Here is a 20706-nt window from a genome sequence, read left to right on the forward strand (position 1 = left end):
CCAGAGGAATGAATGGAGGCTGTAAAAAGAGCAGGACTCCTGCTGTCTGTTGTCAAGCCTTCACCAACTGACATGGAGGTCAGTATATATGGTCTACCAAGGTGATGCACCACTGATAATGTTTGTTTTGTTCTGTACTTTCTGTTTTTATTCATTTCTTTATAGAGATTAGTATTTAATAGTTTCCTGTTGTTGTTTTCTTCAGTTTCTGAATTGGACCCTGATGAATATAAATGTGTGACTCTTGTGTCTCTTTCTTCTTCACCTCTTACACACCTCATATTGTAGATATTATAAAACTGATAAACTGAATGAAAAAGTATTAACGTCAGACTGAAATGACAGTCTCAAAACTATTATCATCAATTTCTAAAACAGTATTTATGTCATAAGTATGTTTTTGTTCATTTCTGTCTTTGCTACACTCTAGAGACTCTCAGTTTGACAGGGACTGTTGTCATGAATATTTACATCAAGGAGTCATAACTGTGATCTGATTTGCTGTGAGCCTTCACTGCTGACAGCTGATTGGCTGCATTTTAGTGATGCTGATGGACAGACATTCAACACCTGCATTACCACATGACAGACAGGGGGCGCTCTTTGTTTTCACACATTACAAACTGGGAGTTTTGGGAACGTCCATTACAGCAAAATGTCCTGACTTCCTTTTCAATGATCCTGTTCTTCCTGCTGTGATTTCAGTCTGACGTTAAAGGGAACAGCTCTGTCACTGTAGAATCCTTCACTAAGGTGATGGACGGTTGTGTGAAAGCTGAGCGATCCATCTGGAAGTGAGATGAGCTCCTGGGAGATCCTGCTCTGTTCCCTGGGCTCCTGCCTCTTCACCCGGCCCGCCTTCAGCACCGGAACCACCGAGGTTAGAATAATCCAGCTCAATGTTCTCCTCTCGTCCTGGCTTCTGCCCCCTGGTGGCCTGGAGAGACACGACAGCAGCCATCTCTGTTACTGGATCACACCTCTCTTCTAGCTAAAAATATACAGTCTAGCTACTTCATTTAACCCAATCCTCTACTGAATAAAGATGTTCAGTACCTTGCAGCAGAAACGGAGGGCAGTGACCAGCAACACCACAGTCAGCAGCACGACAACTAGTCTGATGGTGATATCTGTTGGAGAGGCTGAAACAGATTCAGAATCATCACATCAGATCACCTGACATCATGAGAACAACAGCTCCCATTAAAGATAAAGTTTATGTTGCCCTAAAACCCTTAAAATCACTAAATGAAGGTCACTTTAACATCTCTGTTTGATTCAGTTCTTAGAGAATATGGTAATCTGATCCACTCTAAAGATTATATTGATGTTGTTGGACAAAATTGCCAGTTTTCAAGAATGAAGTAAAGCCTGCTGATTCTCTCATTAACTCTCATGTCTTGTTGAAATGATAAAATGGATTGTTAACACTGTCACATATTCCTGTTGGATTCAGCTTCAGATTCTCCTTCAGGTTACCTGAGACAGTGAGAGAGAGGGGCTGGCTCTCAGAGGAGAAGCTATGAGAGAAAACATAGATGTGATAAACACAGCTGTAGATCCCTTGGTGGGCGTGGTCTGCAGTAGGAAACAGGAAGTGGGCAGAGTGATTGACAGCTGGCAGGATGTGGTTGTGTGCTGCGGTGGAGGTGAGGTGGAAGGAGCCTCCTGGGTACTGTGGCTGGATGGAGCAGTTGATGGTGAAGCTGGAGCCCCTGGACACCAGAAGCCCCTGCTGCTGGGGCTCGGAGACCCCGTCCATGGAGGGAGAGAGAGAGATGATTGGCTGAACCAGCAGATCTGTAAACAGATAGATGATGAAGACTCGAGAATACATGTTACCGATATCCTAATACCTCCTTCCTCAGTGAGAAACTGACTGTTTTCTCCTCATCTGTTTTGTCAAAGTGATGAACGCTGATTGTTGAAAGGCAACAGGATTTCAATTACCAATGAAATACCCAATTTGGATTTTTTGGCCACATAAATTTGGGGAATTTTCGCTTACATTCTTGAAGAGTTTGATTTGTAGATGGAGAACAAGGATTTTAGAGCAGTCTAACCCATTGTATATCACATTGGCCTGTTTCACTTTTCAAATATTACTAATGTCAACAAAATTTATAGCCACAAAATACAGCAAATACAATTTAAAAACTCGCACTTGCCTGTTAACAATATTCGGCTTGACGCTCCACCAGGAGGAAACATCAACCCCACAAGATGCTTCATTCGGCCCTATAACTCCCTATATTTCAACCACTGGCCCATTTTTACAGCGCAAAGATTTTACATAGTAGCCACATGCTTGTACGAACTGCCTTGTGTCATCCATTTCTCTCTCATCAATCCTTATTCATAAAGGTGAAACATGTAATATAAACTTACAAACAAAGCTTCTCCAAGGCTCAACACAGGCGGATGCAAAGGATTAAACAGAGAAAGTTCTGGAGCACCTTACTGTGCAAATGTCAAGACAAAATGGCTGGTCTCAAACTATGACCTGACCCATGTGATCACAAATGACCAATAGAGAACAAGTACATTCAGCTGACAGCAGTAGGAGATGCTAAAATGCTCTTCACCTACATGTAACATCACAGTTTTCCAAAATACATTAAAAAGCTCAGAGACAAACTGCTGCCTTGACTAACGTAATACATTATTATGTTAACAGCTCCACTATAGCAGTTAGGGGGGAGCTGCCTTGCTGAAGGGCACCACAGTAAAAGAGGGGGATTTGAACCAGTGAGCTTCCAGCAACAAGCCCACTTCTCTTCCCTTTAGGATGCCATTGTCCTGGATGACTTTACAGTTCAGTCCAATGTAAACCACTGACTGTCACTGTGACAGAGGAAGGAAGAGACTGGAAACATTACTGTGATAGTTGATGTCACTGATGGTGTTACCTGAGCAGGTGATCTGCAGGCTGAGAGAGGAAGAGTCAGACTCTGTTGATACACACTCCCTCAGTGTAGACCCAGACTGAAGACAGAAAGATCTGATCCTCCATACAGATCTTACTGAGGAATCCTCACTCCTGTCTGTTGAAACAGCAGAGCCACAGTCCAGCTGTCTACACACTACAGCTGCTGACTTCAGGCTCCAGTCAGTGAACAAGTCATTCACTGGTTTCCAGTCTCCATGTTGTTTCATCTCCAGTCCACCAGCACAGCGGCTGGCTCCTCCCACCAACCTGACATCCTCAGGCTCTGAACAGAGACAAGAGAGTAATTAGTAAAAGAAGTAAAGTCACTTTGATTAGAACAGAAATGAAGCCAAATCCAAGCTGCAGCTCCTCTTCTACCTGAGCAGGTGAGTCCAACAGCTTTGCCAGGTGAGCAGGTGTTTCTAGCTGAGCCTGAGCTTCCACAGTCCAGGAGAACGGACTCATTGCCTTCACACTGGAACTCTTCGGTCCACATTGGAGCCTCCACTTCTCCATAGAGCGCCCCCTGGAGGACTGAAGGAGCCCCACAGCCAAGCTCCCTACAGACCACCTCTGCATCCTGCTGGTCAAAGTCAGCTTCACACACTGAGGACCAGAACTGCTTAGACTTCACCTCCAGTCTGCCTGAGCACAGACTAGTCCCATCCACCAGCCTCACAGACTCTGGAGAGAGAGAGAGAGAGAGGTTTACAACACAAACCGGCAATTTTGAAATCATTAATCTGATATTCCTCTGTAACTGTTAACCTTAAATTAATTTGACTGTGGCTATTGAAAATGAGACCACTTTGGATTATAGCAGGCTATAAGCGGCTATAAGCTATATTTAGTATTTTCCACTGTGACCTGACTTGCTCCACTGTACGTGTTGGGAAACCGGTGTCCTGTAGTCTGTATACTACAGACTTGAATAGGTCAGCATTTTGATGCTTTCTCCCATCTAAACTGCCAAGTATATTTAATTCTTTCATCACCGAAAGACAAAACTCAGTTTCCTCATCGCTCCAGAAGTGAGACGCTCTCGTTGCTGCCGTTGTTTGTGTTTTTCTGTTACGTCACTTGGCTGAAGCCGCGCCTGCGCAGGTAGTTGGCGGCGGTCAGAAACAGGGATAAGATGTTTACATGCAACAGTATCCCGGTTTCTTTCGGAGTACTCCAGCTAGCATAATCGGGTTTCTCAAAACCGGGATAAGGGCTTATCCAGGTTTCTGAAATCGGGATATGATGTTTACATGTGCAAACACAAAAACGGGATACTTCAAAAACCCGATCATAACCGGGATACTCAAGTCCATGTAAACGCAGTCAGTGATGGAAAAGGATCTTCACTGTCAGGATGCTGCTAACAAAGAACATTCCTTCTCTGTAAGCTGTAACAAGTCTTCACCGATCTCTCGCCAGAAAGACTTGTAAAAGTCTACAGGTAGACCATCAACACCTGGCGCCTTGCCACTGCAGACTTTGCACAGCAGCGCACAGTTCATCAGGAGACAGTTGTGACTCAAGCTCTGCATTAAAGTCCTCGTCAATCTTTGGTAGACCGTCATAGAATGCTTGTGCGCACTCTGGATCCTCTTTATGCTCGCTCTGGTAGAGATCACCATAAAACTCTGCTGCATACTTGCGAATCTCAGAAGACTCTGACAGCAACAGACCAGTGTTCGAACACAGTGAGTGAGTGATCTTTCTTTGGCCATTCTTGTGCTCTAGACTAAAGAAAAAGTGAGATGAGGCATCCATTTGTGTGGCATTCAAAAACCATGAGCGTACCAGCGCCCCCTGTGCTGTAATACCCAGCAGGTTCGCCAAAGCAGACTTCTTAGATTTGAGAGCCTCAATATGGCCTCGATCTCCTGTGGACTCTGCTGAACCCTGGACTTCCACCACTTCACTCTCTAGATCTCTCACAGATCTGACTAAGGCAGACTGCAGCGGATCATCCGGTCAGCAGAGAAGATCATCGGCTGCAACCTGCCGTCTCTACTGGACCTGTACCACTCCAGGACCAGGAAGAGAGCGGGAAAGATCATCGCTGATCCTTCCCATCCCGGTCACCACCTCTTCCAAAGACTTCCATCCGGCAAAAGGTTCCGGTCTATCAAGACCAAAACCTCACGCCACCTGAACAGTTTCTTCCCCATGGCAGTGGGGCTCACAAACAAGCCCCCTGCCTCTCACTGACTCTCTACCTCTCATATATATACAATGCTTGTATATATGTTAATATTTTGTTAATATTTTGATATTTCTTGTATTTGCTATATTTATGTACCTATGCACCAACCACACCAAGTCACTTTCCTTGTATGTGCAAACATACTCGGCATAATAAAAGAATTCTGATTCTGAAGTCCTTTGTGACATTGCATAACTTTACAGTTCAGTCCAATGTAAACCACTGACTGTCACTGTGACAGAGGAAGGAAGAGACTGGAAACATTACTGTCATACTTGATGTAACTGGTGTTACCTGAGCAGGTGATCTGCAGGCTGGAAGAGGAAGAGACAGACTCTGTTTCTACACACTCCATCAATGTAGACCCAGACTGGAGACAGGAAGGACTGATCCTCCGTACAGATCTTGATAAGGAATCCTCTCTCCTGTCTGTTGAAACAGCAGAGCCACAGTCCAGCTGTCTACACACTACAGCTGCTGACTTCAGGTTCCACTCAGAGAACCAGTCATCCACTGGTTTCCAGTCTCCATGTTGGTTCATCTCCAGTCCACCAGCACAGCGGCTGGCTCCTCCCACCAACCTGACATCATCAGGCTCTGAACAGAGACAAGAGAGTAATTAGTAAAAGAAGTAAAGTCACTTTGATTAGAACAGAAATGAAGCCAAATCCAAGCTGCAGCTCCTCTTCTACCTGAGCAGGTGAGTCCAACAGCTTTGCCAGGTGAGCAGGTGTTTCTAGCTGAGCCTGAGCTTCCACAGTCCAGGAGAACGGACTCACTGCCTTCACACTGGAACTCTTCGGTCCACATTGGAGCCTCCACTTCTCCATAGAGCGCCCCCTGGAGGACTGAAGGAGCCCCACAGCCAAGCTCCCTACAGACCACCTCTGCATCCTGCTGGTCAAAGTCAGCTTCACACACTGAGGACCAGAACTGCTTAGACTTCACCTCCAGTCTGCCTGAGCACTGACTAGTCCCATCCACCAGCCTCACAGACTCTGGAGAGAGAGAGAGAGAGAGATTTGAATTTAACAGCTCTTTATTAAAAACAATTTAGCAAGTTACAAAAGAAAAATATTTCATACATTCATTGGTCAGGAACAATAGAATAATCAACTTCCAACAAACAAAAACAAGTACAAGCCTTCCTTCAACTCAGTTCAATTCATCTCTAAAGATAAGCTCCTCCCCCTCAACAGAGCACAGCGCGCCTCCATAAGATCAGATACAGTATATATTAATTTATCCAGATCCTTCATAGCACTATAATAATTAAAATTGACCCGTACTCTGGCCTTTAGCATCCTGATGAACAAATCTTCTGCAGTCTAGTCTTCATCAAGTCTAAAGATTGTTCAATTTTCTTTTTCCAACTGACATAAAATAGCCAGTTTTGCCTGTCCTAAGATGAAGTTCAAGAGTTGCATTTATCCCTCGAGTTTTGACTGTATTTACAACCAAGAATAAAAGACTGTTTAGAAAAAAACTCTCCAAACAACTTAAACATCCTCTTTAACAGAAGGAACAGAGATGAAGGTCAAGCACATTCAGAAAAGCAATGAAACAGTTTCTCTCTGGACACAGTTGTCTGGGACAGTTGTCTTTGACATTAGAGTTTAAAACAGAGATAAAAGCACTGACAGCCACTGTGCCATGCAGGATCCTCCACTGCAGATCACCAGCTGTTTTTGTTAACAGTGGATTGTATTAGAGATGGGACCGATCCGATCCAATATCGGTATGCCGATACTGACGTAATTCACTCATCGGATATCGGACTGACGTCGCCGATCCACGTACCGATCCAGATTCCATTCCATAGCTTGCGCTGGACCATGAACCCGCCGTAACATAACATGAGACGGTGCTAGTAAGTAGTAGTAGTAGTGAGCTAGTAACGTTAGCAGTTGGCTAACTCAACAACATGTCCTTAGTTTGGAGATATTTTAGTCTCGAAACACCAAAAAGCAAGACAGCAACTTGTAATGTGTGTAAAGCCAACGTTCCGAGGGGTGGAAGTTGTGCTGCATCGTACAATAATACCAATTTAATGAAGCATCTGCAAGAGTATCACGTGAAAGAACACCAGGAGTTCATGCTAGCCAACAACCAAAAAGACAACTCCAGGCAGCAGACACTCACTGATGCATTCCAGAGGCACGGTAAACTTCCAGCAGACAACGCGAAGGCTAAAGGGATTACAGAGAAGTTGCTCAATTTCATCATACTCAATGATCAACCATTATCTGTCGTGGAAAATGTAGGATTTCGCAGCCTGTTGGAACACTTAGAGCCACGGTATAGTTTGCCATCCAGGAAATATATATCAGAGACTGCTGTACCCGAACTATACAACCGAGTGTCATCACAGTTAGCGGCGCAGTTAAAAGATGTTAAATCCACGAGCTTTACAACTGATATTTGGACCTCGGATGTGAGCCCAATGTCTCTAATAAGTCTCACTGTACACTGGGTGAACTCGGATACATATGCCCTACAGAGTGCGGTGCTTCAGGTGAAAAAGTGCAGGGGGGTCACACACCAGCAGTTCAATTGCAGCCTCCATTAAAGAGATGCTAAATGACTGGAAGATCCCGCTGGCTAAAGTACATGTGATTCTGCGAGACAATGCGAGTAACATGAAGAAGGCGATGGAAGAGATGGCAGTCCCTAGCTTGGGCTGTTTTGCTCATACATTGCAGCTCGTTGTGCACAAGGGGCTTATTTCATGACATTCATAACAAATGCAAGGAAGATCGTGGGGCATTTTAAACATTCGCAACTTGCACAGTCTCGCTTGGAAGACATTCAAACTGAACTGCAAGTGCCCACAAATCGTCTACATCAAGACGTTCAGACAAGATGGAGCAGCTCCTTCGATATGATCAAAAGCCTTCTTCAACAGATGCGAGCCCTCTGCGCCTACGCTGCTGACCACAACCTGCCTGCAACGCTGTCAGCCAACGAGTGGGCATTATTAGAAAAAACGGTGACAGTGCTGGAACCCTTCGAGGAGTTAACCCGGAACATCAGCTCAGCGACCTCCTCTACAGCCGATGTAATCCCAGCCATCACCGTCTTAAAACGTCTGCTTGCCCGGGAGAATACTGACAGCGGAATCAAAACAATGAAAAGTTCACTCAGATGATTCAGCAGCATCGAAGGTGATCCCCTCTACTCGGTTGCCACTTTACTGGACCCTCGATACAAAGACAGGTGAGACATTTTTTTTATTAATGCCCTAATGTTGGCTATGTTTTAAATGGTAAATGTGAAATCTTGCAAAACCAAAAATACATGTTGATTTCTAGCCTAAAAGTGGAGATTTGTAAATGTACAATCATGTGGAGAAGTGTGTGTGTGTGTGTCTCCTTGGCCTCTATGACCATCTAGTGGTTGCACTTATTCATCATTACTCATATTTAATATTTTGTGTTTGTTAGTGTTGATTGTCTTATTGTTATGACAGTCGAATTGTTGTTTAGTATACTGTATACTGCTGATGAGTATACTCAGCTCAAGGGTTTATCCTAATAAATACATTTTCAGAGAGAGAGAGAGAATTGGCTACACTATAGTTGTACTCAACCTATTTTATTTTTTGTGTCAGATACTTTACAGGTGAAGACACTGCCAAGCATGCCAAGGCTGCCCTGACACGAGAGATTGAGAAGATGGAGGAAACACTGCACAGGTCATCAACTGAAGAATCCGCATCACTGGCAGCAGAGCCAGCAGAAAAGGTGCCTGGCATGGAAGCAACTGGTCCAAGCAAAAGCAGCTTGACGAGTCCGTACGACAACCTTCTGGAGGAGCATGACGAACCTGGATCAGGGAGTACCAAGAGTGCTGTTGTCCAAATGCAAACATATTTGAAAGAACCAACGATTCTTCGTTGTGACAGCCCTTTCCAGTACTGGGGAAACAACCATGCTCGCTTTCCTATCCTTGCTGCTGTAACGGAGTTAGTGATTCCACTTGCCATTACTAGCCGTCTTGCTATTATTGAATGTGCACTGAATTTAATTTATTATTGGTCACCTGCCTTCGCCCACATCAATGTATATTTGCCAGAAAAGTCCGTGGAACACAGAGCTTTCCTTTCCAATATCCGTATCGGCAGATATCCAAATTCAGGTATTGGAATCAGATCGGAACTGAAAAAAAGTGGATCGGTGCATCTGTAGTTTGTATAATGCCCTCCACACTGGTCTCACCTCATCTTTCAAGCTCAAGTGAGCTTCAACATTTTCACAATCATGTTATACATCGTTTTACCTTTTACATCACCTAAGTCTGTATTAACTGCATCCCCCATTCCTAAAGAAGGACCCACACAATCTTTAAAATCAGGAGCAATCGTCAGTGATGGAAAAGGATCTTCACTGTCAGGATGCTGCTAACAAAGAACATTCCTTCTCTGTCAGCTGACATCTCCAGTTGTCAAGCAGCTGACTAATGAGCCGTGTGGATCTCACTCCCAGGTGAGACGCTAGTGCAGCAGCACTGTCCAGGTCTGGCCCGCCAAGTCCACTACGTCACCCAGTGTGTTTTTCACCACGCAGAACAGTTTTAAGACTGTGGGTCCAACCCCACAGGTTGTGGCTAAACGTCCTCCATAAACCACTGGTTCCTTTAAAAGCCAGTACAGAGAGTCAGACCATTACAGTCTCTCCTTCTTGAACATACTCCACACTCTCAACAGTCCACGTCTCATCTCCATTTGCTAAGATGTCCTTCAGCTTTCTCTAAAACATTTTCCCAGTTCTTATTTACAAAAGACTCAGTCCCCAGAAACACTCCCAGATATTTAAATCCTCCTTTTTTCCAGGTGAGCCCACCGGGTAAACTGAGCATCCTACACAACCGCTCTCCAACCATCAGTGCCTCGCTTTTACCCCAGTTAACCTTTACTGACGAAATGAAATTACATTATTACATCATCAGCATAAGCAGAAAGTTTAAAAGTTGAGTTTATGCAGCAGGGGCTCAATAGCCAGAGAATACAACATACCAGACAAAGGGCAACCTGCCTGACTCCCCTCTGAACTTTAAAAGGAGCACTCAAACCACCGTTCATTTTAAGTACACTCCCAATGTCACTGTACAGAGTCTGGATCTTAGCTATAAAACCTGGGTTGAAACCGAAAGCTTGTAGAGTTTGTCATAATTACTGGTGTTCAACCCGGTCAAAAGCCTTTTCCTGATCTATGGAAATAAGACCAGTTTCAAACCCCAATGAACTAGAGACGTCCAAAACATCCGAATTAGAGTGATATTGTCTGTGATCAACCTGCCGGGCACACAGCAGGTCTGGTCAGCATGAACGACCTGGTTCATCACTTCTCTCAGTCTAGTGGCCAACACCTGAGAGGGGATCTTATAATCGGTGCAGAGCAGAGACACCGGCCTCCAGTTCTTTATCTGCTGCAAGTCTCCTTTTTAAGACAGGAGAGTAAGGACGGCCCTCCTGCAACTCAGTGGCAAGCGCTCTTTAGTCAAACTGTCTCTCAGAACAGACAACAAGTCTTCACCGATCTCTCGCCAGAAAGACTTGTAAAAGTCTACAGGTAGACCATCAACACCTGGCGCCGTGCCACTCTGCAGACTTTGCACAGCAGCGCACAGTTCATCAGGAGACAGTTGTGACTCAAGCTCTGCATTAAAGTCCTCGTCAATCTTTGGTAGACCGTCATAGAATGCTTGTGCGCACTATGGATCCTCTTTATGCTCGCTCTGGTAGAGATCACCATAAAACTCTGCTGCATACTTGAATCTCAGAAGACTCTGACAGCAACAGACCAGTGTTCGAACACAGTGAGTGAATGATCTTTCTTTGGCCATTCTTGTGCTCTAGACTAAGGAAAAAGTGAGATGAGGCATCCATTTGTGTGGCATTCAAAAACCGTGAGCGTACCAGCGCCCCCTGTGCTGTAATACCCAGCAGGTTCGCCAAAGCAGACTTCTTAGATTTGAGAGCCTCAATATGGCCTCAATCTCCTGTGGACTCTGCTGAACCCTGGACTTCCACCACTTCACTCTCCAGATCTCTCACAGATCTGACTAAGTCCTTTGTGACATTGCGAGTGTACTGCTGACCAGTAGCGGCCTTAGCTATGTTTCACCCGTTTCAACTGAAACGGGCCCCGCACTCCCAAAGGGCCCCCGACGTGTATATATATATATATATATATATATATATATATATATATGTATATGTGTGTATATGTTGTGGCGAGCTGTGGTTACTTCAATCAAAGATAACACACCGGACACCGTTTCAAGGCTAACAGCTTTAATTGCAATTAGAACCAGTTAGCAGTTCAATATTTACAGCAAAATGGTAGGCGGGTCATTTCTTTCACTACGAACATTACTAACGGTGTCAACTAATACGAACTAGTAAATTCTCCAACTAAAGCAAATACACATAATTAAAAGAATCTCTATAAGCAATTATTTAGGGTTAAATAATCCTACCAGGCCAACAGTGCATGAATAACAAGCTCTCCAGGCCTGACGGAGCTGACCACGGTGCTGAAAGAGCGAAGCGCAATTCATTGTAAACAACCAGTAGATTCAGTTCTTATTTGTTGAAAGGATAATACCAGAATATTTTTTCCTGTCGCCATTATCTCCCATGAAAAGTCAGAAGCTCCTACTGTCTGTTCTACTGCAGGTTTGAACTCATAGACTCCCATTGTTTTCCAAAATACATTAAAAAGCTCAGAGACAAACTGTTGCCTTGACTAATGTAATACATTATTATGTTAACAGCTCCACTATAGCAGTTAGGGGGGAGCTGCCTTGCTGAAGGGCACCACAGTAAAAGAGGGGGATTTGAACCAGTGAGCTTCCAGCAACAAGCCCACTTCTCTTCCCTTTAGGATGCCATTGTCCTGGATAACTTTACAGTTCAGTCCAATGTAAACCACTGACTGTCACTGTGACAGAGGAAGGAAGACACTGGAAACATTACTGTCATAGTTGATGTCATTGATGGTGTTACCTGAGCAGGTGATCTGCAGGCTGAAAGAGGAAGAGTCAGACTCTGTTGATACACACTCCCTCAGTGTAGACCCAGACTGAAGAAGACAGGAAGATCTGATCCTCCATACAGATCTTACTGAGGAATCATTTCTGCTTTCTGTTGAAACAGCAGAGCCACAGTCCAGCTGTCTACACACTACAGCTGCTGACTTCAGGTTCCAGTAAGAGAACCAGTCATCCACTGGTTTCCAGTCTCCATGTTGTTTCATCTCCAGTCCACCAGCACAGCCACTGGCTCCTCCCACCAACCTGACATCATCAGCTGAACAGAGACAAGAGAGTAATTAGTAAAAAAAAAAAAAAAAAGTAAACTTACTTTGATTTTGGAAAAAAAAAATCAAACCAAATCAAGACAGCTGTTTCTCTTTTTTTAATTCTCCATTTATATTTATTTTCTCTATTTACCTGTTGAATTGTGTTTTTCTTCAGCCTGGAGTCCTGAGCAGAAAAAGCAGAAAATAAATGAGTATCATGATTTGATGATTTGTTTTCTCATGTCATTGTCAGGCATGTGCAGGGGGGGGGGGGGGGGCTCTGGGTGCTTGGGCACCTGCCTCTTTTTCTTTTTCTTCTCTTTGCCTCTTTTTAATTGAACAAAATGTCCCTTCCAATATAAATGTACTATTTTATTTTAGGTAGCGATTGTGTCGCTAAATTGCAGCGATACGAGCAAAACTATTTGAGCAAATGCAAAACACAAATGACATCGTCTGCACAGTGCATCGCCCCTTCTCTGTCCTTCTCACATGTGGACATTTAGTTTTGTTTTTTAGTTTTATTTAATATTTAGCACAGGCAGACAGAAATGCAGAGAGATGAGGGGGAGAAAGAAGAGGACAGTGAGACAGAAAGACAAGAGATGGAAGCAAATATAACAGATGAGTAAAGTAAAGGGATATAACAACACCGCATTGCTGCACTACGAAGACACAGAGGTTATTCCACAGACTGTTTGACACTGTGATGCCCCTTTTTTTTTATTTGAGCACCTGAAGAACTCTCTGCACGTCCCTGGTCATTGTCCATGTCACTGTCCAGTCCACTGTTTGTCCTGGCAGCTGTCGCACGCTCAGCCGTCCCTCTGGGACTCGGCCCGCCCGAGGTTTCTAACAGTTTTTCCTAATAAGGTTTTCTTGGGAGTTTTTCCTTGTATGCTTCGAGGGTCTAAGGCTGGTGGTGCTGGGTAGGTTAGGATATGTACAATAGGTGGGCTTGCTGTGTCTTGCTGTAACTTGCTATTGTGTGTCTTGTGCTTTGTGTTGCTTCCATAAGTTTGTGTTACATCATTTTGTTCTATGATTGATTGTTAAATCTGTTGATCAGTTAGATCTAGGTCGGCTCTTCCTCTGTAAAGTCCTTTGAGACAGGCTTGTGATGAAGGTTATAGAAATAAATGAACTTGAACTGAAATCAGAGCCGTGGACAAACTAAACGCTCAAGGAGCACTGGAGGATCTCAATTACAAAGCACAGAGATTATGGACTGAAATGGAGCATCGCGTTAGTTCAGGCAGAACACTGAAGTCGTGCACGCTATCAGCTGATTGGCTGTCAGCTGTCCAATCCAAGCTGACTCTCATCACCAATCACATTCAAACAAGTCAATGAGGCGGTCTTTATAATCTGCCAGCTCACACTGCTGATCATTCATGCCACTGCTGCTGTTGAAGTCGATGCAATTCCTTCCACAACGTGATCTCACAAAAATACCTGAAATGAACACGAACTCTAAAACGGCGATTTACATGTTGTGGACACGTGTTATGGGAAAAAAACGTGTCTCCGCCACAAACTGAATTATGTCCCAAAGGTCAGTTAACGGTTAAATTTAGGCAACTAAAACAAGTTTGGTTAAGGTTAGGGTTAGGGTTAAGGTTATGGTAAAATTTAGGCAACTAAAACAACTTGGTTAAGGTTAGGGAAATGGTTTGGTCGTGGTTAAATAAGAAAAGCGTTCCTTAAAAATTAAAATGTGACTTACGGTTGCATGTCCTATGGAAACGCTGGGAATCGACATCAAAGGCAAACATATTCGCCCATCCACCAGCCCGACCACAACACCCTGACGGGCCACCGTGCTACTTCAATGTCACAGTACTTCCTGTTTATAGTCGTGTCTCCTTCACAGAACCGTATCGTGCTGGGAACACGTAAATTTAACACTTTACATTCCACCAACACGTAATTCGCTGTTAACATGTCAACATGTCATGTCATGTCACGTTTTTCTGTGAGATCAGTCTGTCCTTCCACCACCCTGCTGTGCAAGCTGTCTCTGAATTATATCTGGTTTTATGTTGGTTCATATTATTAATGATTTGTCTACTATGCCTTGGGGGGTTTATTGCGCTCCCTGCAGAATCTCTCACATGCTGCTTGGATTCATTGGGAAGCTTCCTCAGGAGCAGAGCCTTCTCCAAATACAACTGTCTAACCATCAGTGCTATAATGGTCCAAACTCCTTTGACGTAAGTCTCTGACTGAACTCAGCTGTGATTCATTTTGACAAGGTCACTGTAAATCAATGTGCATAATTTGACTCATTAAATATAGATGATGAGATGAAATACACTGAATTAAATCCAGAGGGAAACTCGGGTGTCACTACAGCAGTCAGCAGGGAAACACTCAACACCAAACACACAAACACTCACTACACTACAAAACACACATTTCACAATACAAAACTCAAACACACTCCTCAGCTAACTAAATTACAATGTTGTGGCAATAAGTGTGTTTACATTCACACTAATAATTCCATCTTAACCCGATTAAAGCAATACTTTGACTACTGACAGGTCATGTAAAAGCCTTTATCTGATTATAAGATCATAATCACAGTAACATAACCATAACATAACCCTTAACAACCTACTTTCCTGCTCAATCTCTCCATGTATTGGGGCTTGTAAAGATATTGTGGTTTTTCTCACACTGTGCAGGTCAAAGGTCAGACACAGTCAGGTTATTTCTTTATCACTTGTGATAATAGTGAAACCTGCAGTAATAACAATACTTGTGTTAGAGCAGCTCTGCAGCATCACATACTTTGACATTAAGTCTTTTATGCAGTAACTCTCTTGACCAAGACATTACCACAGATAGAAAACACTGTCAGAGTTTTACCTGCTATCAAAACAACATGAATCAATTGTTGTAGAATCAAGCATTAAAATGTGTTACTTAACTTTACATTTGAAACTGTTGATGACGTCAACTAGTCTGAAACCACAAGGTTTTATCAAACGAGAATCATTTGTCACATTTCCAAATAAATTACTCAACAGCCTCTTGCCAACAAGAACAGCCAGCCAGAGGGGAAAAATAATAACTACTGGGGTGTACAGAACATTCTGGGAAATAACATCAACTGTATATTTATTAATTATTGAACCCCCCTGATATATATCCTATATTTTCACTTTGGTATATTATATTACGCAAAAATGTTGTAGGTTCATCAATAACGGTTTTATTTTGAAAACTGTGAACTGAAATCTTATTTTTTATATTCTGGTTTGCTTGGCACAGGAACTGAGCTCTAAACACAGAATCTATCGCACACACACACACACACACACACACACACACACACACACACACACACACACAGCCTCTCTCTCTCTAACAGTGAAGTTGGCCCAGTTCATAACAGTTTAACTTCCACAGATCTTCCATTGCAGCCTGGTTCTCCCAGATATCTGCCTCAGAGCCTTTCACACATCATCATTAAATCAGAGTCCTACCTGAGCTGCAGAGCAACATGAACAGCATCAATATGTGATCCATATCCAGTCAGTCAGGAGTCTGAACCAGCCTGTCGGTCTGAACCAGCCTGTCTGTCTGAACCAGCCTGTCGGTCTGAACCAGCCTGTCGGTCTGAACCAGCCTGTCGGTCTGAACCAGCCTGTCAGCGTCTTAACTCGGTGTCTCTTGGTCTTCTGGGTCTTTATGTTTGACACTCAGCTCTCCTCTGCTAGTCAGATGTGTTGTTTCCTGTCCATCCTTTATCTCCTCATCAGGTTCATGTTTCTCTCTAATATCTGTAATGACAGGAAGCTGCTAGCAGTAACCACAGCGACTTCCTGTAGCTTCATGACGTCTCCAACATCTAAAGTCCACTGTCCATCATTCAGTTTGATTTAGAGAACCACAGCTCCAGTTAGTTATGTGTGAGTTGATCTGCATCACTATCCATTGGTTCTGGGACGTCTGAGTTTACTGTTGAGCCTCATGGAGCCTCTGGATGATCCAATAATTTAAGGAAATCTTAACTAGTAGCCGAGTCTTCCATTTATTTGTACTGGGATGGTGAGTGATGCTCATCTTAGCTGCTGCTTTGAGCAATATTAGCTGTTTGTGTAAGAAACACATAGAAACAGCTAGAAACAGATTAAAAACAGAAACCGATAGAAACAGAAACAGTAGAAATAGATAGAAACAGATTAGAAATAGAAACAGGTAGAATCAGCAGGGCTGGACAGGCTCGCTGCTCCCTCTGGCGGTGAGTCTGAAACCTGCAGGGAATCTGAGGAGAAACTACAACTCCATAATGTGAGAGGATTCTTCTAGAAATCAGAGGGGAGAGGTTTTAGAAAATATTTCTTCATTTACACAAATCTAAACTGGAGTCAGAGCCTGTTATGATTCCTTCCATTGACTTTGTTGGCCAGGTGAGTGATGTTTTCTGAGTCCTGCTGTTTCTAACAACAATAATGATCAGAATAACTCACTGTTCATTTCCAGCAGATCTCAAAGTGCAAAGAGGAAAGAACATCAGATCAGAATTAGATCAGTACTCTGTATCAGCAAGTACTCCAGATGAAGTACTCGTACTTGTACTCAGTCACCATCTCAGCTCTCTACTGTGTCTCTAAGACCAGCAGGTGGCGCTGTTTCCTCATTTCTCAGCACCTGAGTCCACTGAGCTTCTCTTTCAGCCAGCAGCATTCAGCAGGTCGAGAAGAGAAGAGAAGAGAAGAGAAGAGAAGAGAAATCCTTCCATTTACGTCTCTTAGTTCCTGCTTTCCCTCTGAGCAACAAATAATAAAATCTTCAAGTGCTGAAAGGGCAAAACGATTCAGATCAGTTAGATCATCAAACACTCCATGTTAAGTCCCACACTTTGTCACCAAAATGAAACGGCTGCATCACAACTCTGCTTCAACACAGTAATATATACAGTTCAGTAATACAGTTATATTCAGTGATATACAGCAATATATTCAGCTCTATTGTGTGTCACAGCAAACTGATTTTTTAAGCTTCATCTTTCCTATTAATTTCATTACCGAAGGCCATATTTTGTTGCGTTATTATTTGAGGTAAACCAACACCCTAAACCTAACCAACCCAACCAACGAAGGCAACGAGTACTAGCCAATCAGAGGCAGAGTAGGGCGGGTCATGCCTGCAGCACACTACTGAATGATGCGCATCAGAAGGGATTTAGAAGTAGGTATACGCAATGCCGACTGAAAAATAAATAGGTATACGGCGTATACCTGCGTGTACCTGCACTACACCACTGCATCTGCATGATTTGGCTCTACAGAAATGTATAGTTATGTATCATCAGCATAGCTATGGAAGTTGATATTATGCTCTCTGATGATTATGTTTGTTACTGCTGATTATTTTGGAAAAATAATTAGCTTTTGCATCTTTTTATTGCTTTATTATAAGAGGCTAGAAGGTCCTTTGTGTATAAGTAATGGATTTGTAATTTAGTGTTTTTCCTCTTTCTCTCCTTTCTGCAATTATTTTTTAAATATTTTCTCTGGTTTTCATTCTAGCCGTGTAATCGGGAACTGATTTAGATCTGGGATCCCAGGTGAATCCAGTTCATTTCATTCCAAAACCAGTTGCCTCGTGCTCAGATCCATTTGAAAGCAGGAAATCCAGAGATGTGCAAAAACAATGACTCTTCTTTTTATTTAGGTTGAGAATTGTGTGAAAATGTCTCAGTCACTGAGTGACTGTGGAGTTGATGTTTGACTGTTCAGTTATTGTTACTGTTCAGTTTTTGTTAGCTGTAATTGATTTCTTATGTTCTATTAACATTATATTGCAATCACCTACGTGATAGTTTCTATGTTGAACTTTAGTTTTAAGATTCCTTTTTTCAGGTGTAGTTTTGGGTTTTTCTGCAGTTTTATCTTCTTTCATATTGTCAACATGTTTGTGCCAGTCGAGCCCTGGACGCCTGCCGCAGCACCAAGCTGGAACTTAAATCTATAATTGAAGTATTTCAGTGGGAATGGGGTGTGTTTATTCATGATGTGTTTAATAAATCCCTTTACTCTGTGATCAAAGTTAAGAGTAGCTGTTAAATATTTTGTCTGAAGTCATGTTTTGATTTTTTTTTTCTTGCTGTAGAAAATCTGTTGAATAATCTGAGGAATACCATCAGTGTAATCTCAGTTTGGTATTGAATTTTATGGTTTTGTAGAAATGGCGTAAGATTCTCATTTATCCTTTTTTTTTTTCTCAACACAGCTGAGTGTTAAAAAGCTTGAACTGGTGCAAGGTTTCCACTCTAGAGACGAGTTCAAACTTTTTTTTTTCTTCTGCCAATATGGAGGAACCAGGGCGATGATCCAGCACACTGCAGGGATCTGTACGTGTGTTTCAGATCTCCAGCTGTTGTCCTACTTCTTTTACCCTGTAGAACTGATATATGTATATTTTGTTCCAGCTCATTTTTTTTTCATTACTGTACATGCAAAAGCTGTTCGTGTAAGGATGGTAAGCAGCGCCATCTAGTGGTAAACAACCTCTAGTCTGAATAATACTAAACTAATCTGAGCACTGAACATCACTACATGTTGTATTCACATACTGCTAACACTCAGTCAGGTTTTGTCATCAGGTGACAGAAAGTAAATGTTCAAAGTGTCACTTGCCTATTTGCTGCATGTCTACAGACCATGTAACCCTGAACACTACGAACCAAACCCCTACATTTTAGCTCTGAAATGTCCTTAATTTCTCCATTACATAAACATTAATTATCCATTAAAAATAACACAGCTTTAAAAAAGTGAGGTTAGTATCATGGGTTTATTAGGGATTTATTCATGGGTTGAGTCACAGAGACTCTAGTAATTAAGGGATTTTTCAGGCCTTTTGTGCAGGTTTACAGGTTATTAAGTGGAAATTTATGGAAAAGTTCCTGTCTCCCTGAATTTTCCATTAAATGAGAAAGTAAGGAGTCAAGATTAAGGGGAGTGGAGGTTTCCATGGGATCTCCTCCATTAATAACTCCCTTGATTCATTTTAAGGGGATGTTGCATCAATGAAGGGGTGAATTAATGAAAATGTAAGGTTATTTTAAGGGATTACTGGTTCGTAGAGGAACCTGACCTTTTCATGGCTTCTTATGTGTGCAGGTTCCTCTGTCATCTAATGACACTGGGCAGCTGAATGTGTGTTACTGTAGGGATGAAGCAGGAAAACATTAAAACATTAATGTTATTAAAAATACTCTCTCAGATCTACACAGAGGAAAACAGCATGGAACGATGCTATGCTGCTACAGTTACATGGACTGCATCCTGAAAATAGAAAACAGTGATGTAGTTTACCACATATTGAAATATTGAAATATTGAAATATTTGCACTCGTTCTGCCATTTGCAGAGCATTGCATTTGTCAGTCTTTCCCATAATGGTATCATTCGCATTACTCATTTATTGCACTTTATAATTGTCATAACCTTAAATATATGTATAATATATTACATTCAAGTACAATAAGATAATAAAAGAGAAGAGGTAATATGATAAAACAATAGAGGTAATGTACAAAATTATAGAGACAGTGCAAAAATGCTAATAATAATGATAATTGCGTATTCATATATATACATAGGCCTATATGCTACTATCTTTATAATGTTACTGTTATACTTTCTGCAATAGTTGAGTTTCGATACATTCGCTGCTACTTTTGCACATTTCAATGAATACTTTGTCCGACCTGCCCTGTATATAGTCTTTACATATATATTTTTATTTCCTATTTTGTATTTCTGTTTTTATTCTTTTTATTCTCTAGTATTGTACTTTTGGTTGTTTACGTTGTTTGACCTGAGCCTCACCCTAAACATTTCATTGCACAGATAACTCTGCATTTCTGCACATTTGACAATAAAGGACTTGAACTATTTGAGGGTATAATATAATTTATTGTGGTACTTTCCTAAATCGGCCACCAGAGGGCGCTGCTGTTCAGCTGATGAGTTCAGCTCTGGTAGACTCACTAGCATTGACTAAACTATTTTTTGCATACTCCAACCCCCCCCCCCCCACACACACACACACACACACACACACACACACACACCCTCCACCACCATGCTGATAACAACTACAACCTAAGTGATCTTTAAACTATTTGAAATGACATGAACATTCACACAACACATGAAAACATCTGGTGGCGAGATGGAATCCATCTGTTCATGACTTTTTATGTAATATTATATTCTCCTGCATTCATGTGCCAAATTTCACATGAACGCCAT

The 20706-nt window shown here is 42.3% G+C and overlaps 1 protein-coding gene across 1 annotated transcript; it reads right to left on the reverse strand.

The window, feature by feature from the left end:
* Window positions 1-748: 748 nt before the first annotated feature.
* LOC139933087 (scavenger receptor cysteine-rich type 1 protein M160-like) lies at window positions 749-16042 on the reverse strand. Its single transcript, XM_078284384.1, has 11 exons — window positions 15925-16042; window positions 12582-12614; window positions 12136-12438; window positions 5819-6124; window positions 5421-5723; window positions 4411-4590; window positions 3308-3613; window positions 2910-3212; window positions 1480-1800; window positions 1057-1142; window positions 749-937 (listed from the first exon to the last, which is right to left on the reverse strand). Exons 1-11 carry the CDS (start codon window positions 15965-15967, stop codon window positions 749-751), a joined length of 2373 nt encoding a protein of 790 aa, XP_078140510.1. The 5' UTR covers window positions 15968-16042.
* Window positions 16043-20706: the final 4664 nt, after the last annotated feature.

Source organism: Centroberyx gerrardi, chromosome 1, assembly GCF_048128805.1.
Source record: "Centroberyx gerrardi isolate f3 chromosome 1, fCenGer3.hap1.cur.20231027, whole genome shotgun sequence".
In the NCBI taxonomy this organism is placed as follows: Eukaryota; Metazoa; Chordata; class Actinopteri; order Beryciformes; family Berycidae; genus Centroberyx; species Centroberyx gerrardi.